At 36.0% G+C, this 13,376-nt stretch overlaps 2 protein-coding genes across 2 annotated transcripts in view; both read left to right on the forward strand.

Moving 5' to 3' along the window:
- Positions 1-774: 774 nt before the first annotated feature.
- Positions 775-4,002, forward strand: cd79a (CD79a molecule, immunoglobulin-associated alpha). Its single transcript, XM_056267792.1, has 5 exons — positions 775-947; positions 1,663-2,013; positions 3,207-3,322; positions 3,456-3,515; positions 3,858-4,002. Exons 1-5 carry the CDS (start codon positions 908-910, stop codon positions 3,972-3,974), a joined length of 684 nt encoding a protein of 227 aa, XP_056123767.1. The 5' UTR covers positions 775-907; the 3' UTR covers positions 3,975-4,002.
- A 560-nt stretch (positions 4,003-4,562) lies between these two features.
- lipeb (lipase, hormone-sensitive b) overlaps positions 4,563-13,376 on the forward strand; it is a 32,057-nt gene continuing 23,243 nt past the window's right edge. The window contains 2 exon segments of the mRNA XM_056267717.1: positions 4,563-4,714; positions 13,303-13,376. The exon segment at positions 13,303-13,376 is cut by the window's right edge and continues 62 nt beyond it. Coding sequence (XP_056123692.1) covers positions 4,627-4,714; positions 13,303-13,376 — 162 coding nt within the window. The 5' untranslated portion in view covers positions 4,563-4,626.

The following is a 13,376-nucleotide window of genomic DNA, read 5'->3' on the forward strand; positions in this document are numbered from 1 at the left end:
ATTATAATTAAGGGACTGAGAGAGACACAAAGTACATCATTGACCATACTAACTATAAAAGGCTTCACTTTTATGGCAGGAGCCATGTGGAATTTCCCACAATTTAAACATTTTAAACTCAAGTCATTTTCAGACTGAACCTTTGGTATCCCTATGAACTCTTTATAATGGGTAAGACTGGGTCATTTCTCTCTTATCCCTTAAACTTTTCATGTGTATCTGTCACATATACGCATATATAGTGATATATCTGTATGTTTACATCTATTTATAGGGTGCCTTGTGCAAAATTGGGTTTGTTGACATGCCCTCTCTTCATTTAGCGATTTTCAGTTTTAAATGCAAACCCCTTGTTCTTTAAAATGGCTGAGTGCTTAGTACTGAGTGCTCTTCGTTAGGTCTTTTAAAACTTCTGAGTCTATGACTTTCTTTTATGTAATTCTGTGTACAGGAGTCCACTTGATACAGGCATTCCATTGCTGTCTGTCTATATAATTGATTATGCAAGGACTATTCTGTGTATTTGGGCTTTGATTTTATATGTAAGTTACTTAAGAACAATGTAGGTACGTTTTTTTTTTTTATTATAATTTTCTTTTCTTTCTTTTTTTAAATAAATGATCAAAAACTACGAGATTTTATTGTCCTCAATTTCTGAAGCATTCGCTTTATATTAACAGATTACCCCATTATCCAAGAAAGCGTGTGTGTGTGTGCGTGTGCGTGTGCGTGTGCGTGTGCGTGTGCGTGTGCGTGTGCGTGTGTGTGTGTGTGTGTGTGTACCACAAACTGAAATAGAAGAATGGGTGGGTGTAGATGATACAGGAAAGGGAGACAAACACTCAGACAGTAAATTAACTTGCGAGCAGCAGTAGGTTTCTTCAGTTTGTCTGGTTTATTGGAGAAAATGGAGTTCGGACTGGTCATTTTGTTGTGTTTCTGGGCAGGTGGGTGTTTAACATGCATCTAATGTGTTTATGTAGCGTTGATTTTAATGTGGAATGTTAATATTTTTTTCAGCACTCATTATAACTTAACTGGTTCTAAAGTAATCTGGGCTTTCTTTGAGCAACTGATTGTAATCTAAATCTACAGTTTTTAGGCAGCATACCATTTTAAATTGATTATGAAACTTTTTTTATCTTCTACAAAATAACAAAGTACACAACATTTCCATCTGCACATCTGCGTTCTGCTTCAGTGAAGCTGATTTCCTCTCAGAGCAGCTGTTACAATTTGTATCTTATTACTAGCAGTGTGTAGGGGTTTTTTCCCACTTTTTTTCAGTGTGACTTTCAATTTTAAAGGTCTAATTTAATTTTACACTGTATTGTGTAGCTTTTGACTGTATGAATCTAAGTCTTGTCTATAAAGCATTATGTGGGTGGGAAGTGTACGGTTTAGTTAATAGATTTAAACATGCTGATATCATGTGGACTGAAGTGAATGCCCGCTGGGGGAGTAAAGCTGTAGCCCATATTAAGCTGCTTTGATATAAGAAGTTTTTAATCACTTATGACCGTATCTTAAAGAAATCCCCACTGTGGACAAGTCACTGACTGTTTTAAACACTGCTTTTTCTGGTGTCTTCCACCCTCAATTAGACCATATAATATTTAACTACTGTCATGTGGATTTTTGGTTTATTGTCCTTTGCATAAGCTGTTGCCAACGCTAAAGTAGAAGAAGAAGAGCTGAAACTGGAGGCGGATGAGCCGTTTCAGCGTGTGGCCGTCGACCATAAAGCTACAGTCCGCTGCTGCTACCGTTGGAAGGAGAGCCCCGGCGTCATCTGGATCATGAATGTTCAAACCATCAATGGCACCACACTGCCCAGATTAGTAAATCAGTCCGAGAATGTGACACCCATGCCAATGGATGAAACCAATGGAGTCAAATGCCATTCGCTGGTTTTCAAGAGCCTCCAACTCAATGATACCGGCCTTTACCAGTGTAAATTGAATCTTGGCTCACTTCACGCCTTTACCCATGGTACCTTCCTTCAAGCGTACAGTGAGTCAGATCATAGTTATATGTTAAAGTTTACTCAATTTTTTTTCTTGTAATCATCACACAAACCATTTCAGCTAATAACACTACTGGTGAAAAGTTTAGTAAATGTAGGATGTTTTTAATGTTTTTGAAAGAAGTCTCATTCTTACAAAGATCCCATTATTATCCTACCTGTAGTAAAAAAAAAGTTTGATTGAGAAATAATATTATAATTTAAAATGGCTGCTTTCTATTTTAATATACACAAGCGTTCAAACGTTTGGGATCAGTAAGATTTCTCCATAGTCTCTTATGCTCAGCAAGGCTGCATTTATTTGACCCAAAATACAGTAAAACAGTAATATTGTGAAATTGTTGCAATTTAAAATCATTGTTTTGAATATGTTTTCAAATATAATTTATTCCAGTGATGAAACGTTGAATTTTCTGCTTCATTACTCCAGTCTTCAGTGTCGCACGATTCCTTCAGAAATCTATCTAATATGATGATCTGGTGCTCAAGAACATTTATTATTATCAATGTTGTGCTTCTTAATATTTTTGTGGAAACAGTGATACATTTATTTCAGAATTCTTTTCAGGGAGGTTCAAAATAACTTTTATTTGAACTAAATTTTTTGTGTAACAATGTAAAAGTCGCTTGTGATGAATTGAGTGCATCCTTGCTGAATAAAAGTACTAATATCTTAAAGTGTACTGCCCTCAAATTTTGAACAATAGTGTATAATACATACTGTACTGTATATAATTTAAGATTATGCATTGCAATGTAATATTGCACATAATTTGTTGTAGGCCCACTATTTATTCTTCATTACATAAATATGATATGCAAGTCACAAACTTAACAATGCAAGTACTCAAGCTCTCTAAGAGGCTGCATTGTGCAATAATCCCCACAAATCATTTAATTGGCTGAGTTAGGCAAACACAAATAGCCCATTCAATGACATAAACCCAAATTCTACTCATTCATGCTAAGTTTGTGTTACTTACTGTAACTCTCCTTACATGTACACAGACAAGATTTATTGTCAGATGAAGTAAACGTGTCAGCTCTTTTTTTTTTCAGTTGAATTTTTCCCTGAAATCTTCTCAAGACAATGGTCCATGGTCAGGTTGATCTACTTGCATTGAAGTGCTCTTGTCATTCCTAAAAAAATGTCATGGGTTAAGACATTCTTTTTTATTAGAACCTTTGCAGAAGACCTTGGACCTCAGTGAGAGTGTGAAGAACAGCATCATTACAGCAGAAGGGGTGTTGCTGCTGCTGTGTGTTTTGGTCCCTGGCACTATGCTGCTCTGTAAGGTCAGATATGTTGATTTAATGTTTTTTTCAACATATTAAATGTTGATATTAAATCTGCACCACACACAACAGTAAACAAACAAATAAAGTGATTCCATGAAGATCAAAGGTGTGCAACTTTTTTTTTCTCTAGTCAAAGACGTTGAATGAACTGAACAAGAAGAAAGGACGGGAGGAGGAGAATATCTATGAGGTATGTCCATTTCCACTACATTTTCTTTTTCTTATTACTGATAATAAGGAAGGAACTCCCGCACACTATCGTTACTTGCAATTTAAAATGAATGTTTATTCAAACACAACGTTTCGGTCACACGACCTTCATCAGGGACCGAAACGTTGTGTGTGAATAAACATTCATTTTAAATTGCAAGTAACGATAGTGTGCGGGAGTTCCTTATCTGTGAAAACGACTAACTTGTTTGGTCCTTTTATCCGACGCACCTATCACCTGCAGGTGTGCAATGGAGTTTGTTCACTTTTTCTTATTACTAACGCTGCTTATTTATGAAATTATTCACATATCCATCCATAGGGTCTAAACCTGGATGACTGCAACTCAGCTTACCATCAAATTCAACGCTCCAATCAGCAAGGCCCTTATCAGGATGTGGCCATCTGTGGAGAAGACATTCAGTTAGAGAAGCCCTAGCTGGATCTGAAGAAACAGGGAAAGGGACCAAATGGTCCATTTGAATAGACGGAAGGGTGAACTCTTTGTATTATTTGTGATTAATTGCTAATTGGTAAATTCAGCATTTCATGAGGCTGCTGTCAATATGTCTTTGCATCATCTAATAGTTTGAAGATAAGCTTGTTTGTGTCTTTCAGTGGTAAATCAAACATATCTGCTAATGATTTGAATAAATTGTATAAAACATTGTGTTGCTTTGTGTGGATTTTGTTATAGGCCTATGTCACATTTTAAGGGTATCCTAATGAAGATTAATATAATAATAATAATATAGAAAAATAAATGATTATTATTAAAAAAGAACGACTCCACTGGATACTCAAAGTGACAATTAAATAGTAATACAGTAGACTAACTGGGAGAGAGAAACCTATGTTTATTTATTAATTTACTTATTTATTTTATTTTGACGTGACACATGTTGTAGGAACGTCACTTGTCTAAAAATGGGCAGCATGATGGGCGGTACTAGGAAGTAAGAACTATGTGATAGGTGCTTTGAGTATTCTCGGACGCGTTATTGGCTATAGATTTGAATGTGGGCGTGGCCGACTGTAAGGTATATCCAGACACAACAGAGGTGGGAGGTAATGATTTGTGTTTGAGGAAGATGGCGTCTTCAAAGAAGTCTGGGAGCGGTGTTCTTGAAAAAACAGTAAACAGGAGGCGCTCGTCAAAGCACAAAGAAGTTCCAATAGGTATATTCTCTTTTAATAAACATAACCGCTTTTAAGGGGGAGGGGGGAAGCTGTCGCTTGTAAATGACATCCGCGCTCCCTGTTAGATAGTTCCAGAAATGTCAAAAAGAAGATTAAAACCCGACGCTCGTTGTGTACAGTAATGAGTACTGGTATTTTCTTACTAATATGTAACCAGTCATTTTGAAATCTCTCAAGAGGCTGTAGCTCTAAACCAATAGGTTTTAATTACGTTTGAACCATGTTGTGTAACTTAATGGAATAGGCTAACGTTACATCGTCTACGCTAACTGTAAAACTGTAAGTTAGCTAGTGTAGTGTATGCATTGATGACATTTCCACGTAAATTGATTACATTGTAATAGATTGATGTTAACTGTGCTTCCACTGTTCTTAGACAGGAGAGAATATACGTTTGAATGACCTGTGAGTATTTGCCTTAACTTTGCTGTAGTAGTTCATCAGGATATGCTTGACTCATGAATGGTCGAGACTGTGGATTTAAGCTTATAATGACAGTGTAGCCTATATATTAAGTGTAGCCTAGATGTTCTTAAACATTTTCACTTTAAGATTGTTGTGAAGATATGGTTTGACCTCAATTAAGGGCAACTGTTTTGACTGTTTTCAAAAAACACTGTGGGCTTTCAAATAACCTTTTATTTACCACTCTATTATTGAAATGGTGCAAGGAGTTCCCATGTTCTCTGTGTTGCAACGGCAGAGCGTCATTGGCTGTTTGGTTTCAGGTTTTCACTATAGACCCTGTCTTGCCCAGAGGATCAGTGTGAGGATTTGCCATCTAAACACAGACACTCAGCCATTTTAACTGAGTTCTCAGATGTGCAGAAGAACAGTGAAAATATTTGTAGTCTTGTACATTTGTAGTCTTGTACATTCATATATCACATATCAGGCTGTTCACATTATGTATGTTCGGTATAAGTAAGTTGTGTCACTGGCTGTTGTCGTGTTTGGACCAGAGTGAGAGGAAACTCTTCACTGATGTCAGGGCCAGCATGCATTGTTTTCTTTTCCTGTTGAGATGATTTACTAAATAATCTGGGACAAAGGTCAGCTTCGATCCTTCCATTATTTCTTACGGCTAGCCAAATGAAAATGAATAAAGGATGTGGTTCTTGGTGCATGTAGAATAAAAAGAGAAAGTTCAGATATGGTCAGTTTACTTTGGTTCTTGTCTTAATGTCCCTACCACAAATATTCTTAGTAGAAATGTGTGGTCCTCGACCCATGAGGATGGGAAATGCAAGTTAACTGTGAGAGCCTTTTGTAGCTTATGGTAAAAATAAGCTTACTTGTACCATAAAAAAAATCAGAAAAATTCAGATTTGCAAGAAACTAATCTCCACTAATGTACTTTTATAACTAAAATAGTGCAGACATTTACATGAGCGATGTGACACAAATTTGTTGTATGTGTATTGTAGCCTATATTTTAAACAATAATTAGGTAAATTTCTAATTGTCTACTATTTATATCAAAAGTATGCTTCTATTTTTATGTGTAGCATTTAAATGTACTTCTCATTTCTATCTAGGTCAGACATTATTCAACAGATAGAGAACGTCATCCCAAGCTATTTTCTGTGGAGCTTTTTTCTTTTAATTCCAACAAACCGTTTTCCCTTTGAAATTGTATAAAGAATTAATTTCCCCTTAAGAATTGATATCTATAAGATTGGGTCTTTAACATACTCCCTTGTGTTATTGCTGCCATGCCATTAAACTTGGTGTATTGAAATGCATTCATGAGTTCATTAGACAGTTAATATATTCTAAGGAATAATATTCCATATTGTTTATTCAGTTTTTGAGTTTGCTAGGAAAAATGTAATTGATAGGGATGCATGATGTAGCAGTATCATATTAGAAAATTTTTAATTTTACATTTTGATTTCCTTTGCTTTTATCTTACAATAACAGATACTAACTTTAAAAACACAAATTATTTTTTTTAATAACTCAGTCCAATGAATTTTTGGTATGAATCCAGTTTTCTTCAGTTAAAATGCATTGTGATGGCTAAATTCACTTGTAGCATTGATGTCTTTAAATTTAATTTTAGTGTTTTATTATTTATTATTTTTATAACATAAAAATAGTTTGCTGTTTCGGCTAATAGTTATCTGTATTGGTATCAGCGAGTTATTAAATGTAGGCTAATCTAATTAAACTTAAAATCTAATTAAATGCCAACATTGTTTACTGTGTAGCTTTTTAGTTGGTCAGAAATACTTTTTAGTAATTAATGTTTTATTCAGTGACGCATGCATATTACTGTTTCGCCATATGATGTAATACAACTATTGCCAAATCACATAATTGAAGTCGGTATGTAACCCACAACTTTTGTTGTAGCAATGACCAAAAAAAAACACAAAAGAACATTTTCAGAGGTCATTGTTTGTGTCAGATTTGGATCGTCCAGACAGTTAGGGTGAAGGTCACTGGCCAGTGTCCACCCCCTGCTGATACAACCAATAGATACAAAGGTTGTGTGTGTGTGTGTGTGTGTGTGTGTGTGTGTGTGTGTAGAGAGAGAGAGAGAGAGAGAGAGAGAGAGAGAGAGAGAGAGAGAGAGAGGAGAGAGAGAGAGAGAGAGAGAGAGAGAGAGAGAGAGAGAGAGAGAGAGAGAGAGAGAGAGAGAGAGAGAGAGAGAGAGAGAGATGAGAGAGAGAGAGATGAGAGAGAGAGAGAGAGAGAGAGAGAGAGAGAGAGAGAGAGAGAGAGAGAGAGAGAGAGAGAGAGAGAGAGAGAGAGAGAGAGAGAGGCTGCAAAGGTAGCAAATAGGGATGTGCACGACGACTAATTTAATTAACGTTACAGAAATTTTGCAACCGACTAGTCTAACTGTTTCTTACCACTGCAACCACTTGAGTGTCCCTAGAGAGAGAGAGAGAGAGAGAGAGAGAGAGAGAGAGAAATTTGTTTTCATTGTACATTGGGTGAAAAGCACCATAACAGGGACAGTTGGTATGGGAGAAAATAACAAAGCTGTTCTCTCCAGGGAATGAGAGGAATGAGAATAAAGGAAGGAGGAGTTTGCAGAAAAGAAGAGGGGATGAAATAGAAAGTGGACAGAATGTCATGTCGTGATCTGAGGGGACGAACAGGTGGCAGGGGAGGGCGATTGCATGCGTCCAATCGAAACACTCTATCTTACTGTCTTCCCCTTTTGTTTACCTCCCCCTTCCCATGTCTCTATTTTCCTGGCTCCATGGCTGTGCTGGTATTGAGGGGACAGGACGCACAAGGACTCCAGCATGAGTTCAGAAGAGGGTAACGTTCAGATTCTCCAGGGATAAGTCCCTGTGTGTTTTTTGTGTGTGTGTTTTTTTAGGTTGCAGATTCTCACACTTAAGCTCCGCTTTGCTCCCTTGTATCCCTTACAAGTGTCTTGTTGCTCCTCAGCTGTGAGTTGTGTTGTATGCTTTATGGGTAAATTGTATTCATGTATTTTAGCGCAGTGTCACTTAAAAAGCAGGTGTCCTTGCAGTAGTTTGGCATATAGCTTGCTAGGCCAGGCTTTGGCTGTATATGTTTGGATGAATTGAGAAGTACTCTCATTCTGAGTAGACACCATTGGCTAGGCTTTGTTTTTCTGGATGCAGCTGTTTTCTTTCTTTGTGCTTTAATTTATTGATCCATTGGGATTGTGGTACTAATTGGAATGAATAGTGTTGATTGATAAATGTTCTACTTACCATCTTCTGTCCAACAACAGAATTTAGCCAACAGTAGCAAATAGGGATGTGCACGACGACTAATTTAATTAACGTTACAGAAATTTTGCAACCGACTAGTCTAACTGTTTCTTACCACTGCAACCACTTGAGTGTCCCTAGTAGCAAATATACTCAATTTTCAGATATCTGCAGCCATTACAGGATTTTTCAAAAGAAATTAATACTTTATTCAGCTAGGATGTGTTTCATTGATCAGAAGTGCATTTATGATGTTACAAAAGATTTATATGTCAAATAAATGCAGTTCTTTCATCAGAGAATCGTGAAAAAAAAAATGTATCAGGTTTCCATAAAAATAATAAGCAGCACAACTGTTTCAACATTGATAATAATAAATGTTTCTTGAAGCAAATCAGCATATTAGAATGATTTCTAAAGGATCATGTGACACTGAAGACTGGAGTAATAATGCTGAAAATTAGACTACTTTCAAAAACATCTTACTGACCCCAAACTTTTCAATTAAAGTTATGTTATTAGTCTTAATGGAGTGACATGTATTTATAGCTTTGTAGAATGAAACTACTACATTTTCACAGTGTCACTCTTTACCTTAAGCAATTTTTAATAAAACAGTGTGGTGGCAGTTACAAGCTAACAACGAAATTATATGAGGGCAACACACCCCATATTGCCCTTAGACTTCCATTGTTAGGGGATTTCTAATGACTGTTTTTGTTGTTTGTTTTACAAATTAGATCAATTTAAACTATTTACTGTTGCAATTGAGCTTAACTCATATATTAAACCTGCAACATTCCTCTAAAGTGAATAGAGTTTTTATAGATTTGTCAGCCTTTTTCCTTCATAAATGGGTCAAGAGCCAAACTGTAGAGTGTTTTCAGGTGTATGTGTGTGTGTTTTGCTGTGTTAAACCGGTTCTGGGAAGTCTTTCATTGAGTAAAGTGATTGGGTGGTAGGTTCTCTTGTTGCACATGTTTCCATAATGAAAAATGTAGATAATCTATGGGCATGAGGATCATTTAGTCAGTGCTCTACTAGCTTCTGAACTGAACCCCAATCACAGCTGTGAAAGTCATTACTACATGAGCCAAACTAGTTTTACGATAGTTGTTTGATTATATCTCAATGGAAGCAGTTTGAGCAGTGACACAGTAACATGCTTGGTTTCCCATGCAGATTAGGACACTAATCTTTCAGGTCTGGATACAGCCTTTAGAATAAGGACAGGGTACAGAAATGGGAGAGAAGAGAGGACAATTCTTTTCAAGAGAGGAAGATGTATTGTTTGTTTTTGCCAATGAAGGGAAGATATCACTGCCAGTTTAGAGAGGCAACATGGGTAGTTTGTCAGTTGAAAAAGGGCGAGTTTGGAAAGTCAGAGAAGAGAATGACTGGACGTGTGATGGGTGGGGTTATCTGGGGTAAAGGGCAGAAAGGAAAGGGCCAGGGGCTGTTTAAACCCATATGTTCAGCAGATAAGAGGATATCTTGGGAATTTAGCTCTAAATAACACTGACATGTAATGCATAAGAAAAATATTGTCTAAACTCTTTTTGCGTTTACAAAGTAAGCACTTTGGTTTCAGACATCAAAGCCCAAATCATTTTTGCTGTTTGTAAAAAAAATCTTGCATCCACAATGTAAACTAATACAAACTTCTGTAAGTTTGCCCCTTAGTTGTGGAGCAATGCCCTATTTTGGATTATGTAAATGATTATGTATGATCTTTAATCTTTAAAAAAAAAAAAAAAAAAGATTGTGCTGGATGTATTTGCTTGCCATTTGTGGTTTTTTAATTAAATCATAAAAAGCTGAAGGTTTGTTTATGGTTCTGCTATTCCTGGCAATGCCTTGTGAAGTTGCTTGTGATTCTCTCGGTTGTCAGGTCGCTGAGCGCAACAGATTGACCTAGTCACCTGTATTGACCTAGTCACCTGTATTGACCTAGTCACCTGTATTGTCTCTGTATCTGGCATGTCAATCTTGATCAGATGTGCATGAGTGTAAACAGTGGCTGGCTGATGGCCCTCCGTCACTGGTTACTTGGTATTATGTCATGTGATCTTGTCCACAGCTTCTGTCTCCTGTAGCTTGCTGTTCTTACTGTTTCTTATTTTCCTTTTGAGAAAACAAGCAACAGTAGTTTTCTTAGTTGTCAGTATCTTGTAATATGTTTGAAATAGTGTCTTTTTGAATATGTTTGTATTGTATGTGTGATAGTGGTAGGACCTATAAGCTAAGTATGTTTTCATAGACACTAGTCCGTGAGATTATTTTTAATAACATTATTCTGTCTTATTTAACAGTAAAAACATTTGAAAGCTGCAGTCCGTAGCTTTTTTGGGTTAAAAATTAAATTATCCAAAATACATATTTGAGAAAATACATAACCAGCCAGTGTCAAAACTCTCTGCTTGCCTTAGCTCGATTCAAAGCGGTAAGCTTGTAATAATGTTTTTAATTCCAGTGGTACTGGTGGATTTCAGCGGGAGATTCGAGCATGTCTTTGCGTCATTATGTCACATCTGTACACATAAAGAAGGAGTCTCGGCTAGTATAGGCTATATTGCGTGTGAGGATGTTGGAGGTGAAGATTTATAGCCTTTTCTCACAAGCACTTGATATAATTAAACTTATCAATTTAATGGCGGATCCAGAAAGGTTCAAACGACAATCACCAGTGACAACTAGAGATTCACCCGCTGTAGAATGCAAAAGACTTCGTTCGGAACTTCGGAGTGGCTACAGAAAAAAAGAGACTGCAAAAAAAGGATACATATCGGAAGGACATTACATGTAGTCACGCAATGCTGACGTTGTTAACATTAAACAATTTCAGAACAAAGTATAATTTGTACGGTTTTACGTGATATGATAAGCGATTGTTAGATTTAATCAGCGGATTTACCGCAATGTCAGAACCAGAACAAAAGTGGATGTTACTTACTTGTTCAGATGACATTTTCTGGTGAAAATTATTATGTTGGTCATACTTCCAAAAAGAATAATCTGTAATTCTGAATGCCAGTATCCTCATCGGCGCGGTGACTGACAGCCGCACATTCTCCTCAAAACATTGGATTCATCCGCGCAGTGTCGTGCCGAGGCACAACTCATGTAAATTGATAATTCTGCGAATAACTGCAATTTCCGATTTCGAACAGAGATGGCGACAAAGAGGAAAAACTGCGGACTGCAGCTTTAACATCCTAAAACAATAAATGTACTTAAAAATTGCTTAAATTTGTTTTTGCTTTATTCCTATTACAATTTTTTTTTAAAGAAAAAATCTACAGTAAAAAATGTATTGATGTTTATACTTTAAGCTTTTAAACGGCAGTGTATTTTCTTTTTTAAGAAAAAATCTACAGTAAAAAATGTATTGATGTTTATACTTAAAAAAGAAAATACACTGCCGTTCAAAGCTTAGAGTTGGTACATTTTATAATGTTTTTGATGCTCACCATGGCTGCATTTATTTGATAAAAAATACTGTAAAACAGTGATATTGTGAAATATTATTACACTTTAAAAATAATCTTTTCTTTTTGAATATATTTTAAAATGTAATGTATTCCTTTGATGGCAAAGCTTAATTTTAAGCAGCCATTACTCCATTCGTCAGTGTCACTTGATCATTTTATCATTATCAATATTGAAAACAGTTTCTCAGGATTCTTTAATAAATAGAAAGTTTAAAAGAACAGCATTTCTTTGAAATTGATTTTTTTGTTGCAATGTTTATTGCTTTACCAATGCAAATTAATTAATGTTCAATACAATACAACTTTTGTCAACCATTTCTCTTTCACCACACCAGCAATAAAAAACAAAAACACACACTATACAACACAAATGTTAAAACCACCTACCACAATACACCAATACAATGAAAACAAATCTCTCTCTCTCTCTCTCTCTCTCACACTCAACTACACTCACACTCACACTCACACTCACACTCACACTCACACTCACACTCACACTCACACTCACACACACCACACACACACACACACAACACACACAACAACAACCATCTCAGGCCATTTAACCTTATCATTTTGCTGAATAAAATGGAGATTTGGTTCCTTGTCACTGTCAAGCTTTTGGCTTGCTTAGTTGAGCACACTTAATATTCAACAATATTATTGATCTGCCTGTATTGATACCATTATTTGAGAACTGAACTGAGCTGGAAGATGACAACACTGTTTTCTCCAGAGTGGATTTATAGATAAATGAACTAAATGAATAACTTTTTTACAACAGAAATGAACCATCACTGAACTTACTTAAGCTGGACTATGACACTGGACTATTTCTTCTAGATCTGTTGTACAGACAAAAAAAAAACTTTGTTGCATTATTTTCCTGTTATCACTGTAAAGCTGCTTTTAAAAAAATTAGAAAACAATCTGTAATGTAAAAAGCGCTATCTAAATAAAGGTTAAAAAAAAAGAAGAATAAAAGTGTTAATTTCTTTAAAAAAATAAATCTTACGGATCCCAAACTTTGAACAATAGTGTGCTCTAGTCTAGAATATGCTCATAATATATTATGCAATTTCGTTTCTTTCGCACATTTATTCTTGTTTTAAGGATGTTTGGATCTTGTACTGGAAACATGAAAAAGTACTGATGAAGAAAATGCTTTTCTGAAGTGAAGTACTTTGGCTGAGTCATTTCCAGTAGATTGATCTATAAAATGCTTATAGCGCTTTTTATAACCACAGTCTACACAAATGCTCGGCTTTTGTCCTGAGCTTAATCACTCTTTATTGGCTTTAAAAGTATTTCAGTGTGTGTGCCAATTTGAAGTAATTCTTGTGTCCTCAACGCATCCGATCCCCTTTAGTGATGGATACCAAGGCAGTTTTCACTGCCTTGTTTGACGTGTGTGAAGAAAATGCCGCCTTTTTCTCTGGGGCC

The sequence above is a fragment of the Rhinichthys klamathensis genome, unplaced genomic scaffold (assembly GCF_029890125.1).
Source record: "Rhinichthys klamathensis goyatoka isolate OS25496 unplaced genomic scaffold, OSU_Roscu_1.1 h1tg000262l_1, whole genome shotgun sequence".
In the NCBI taxonomy this organism is placed as follows: domain Eukaryota; kingdom Metazoa; phylum Chordata; class Actinopteri; order Cypriniformes; family Leuciscidae; genus Rhinichthys; species Rhinichthys klamathensis.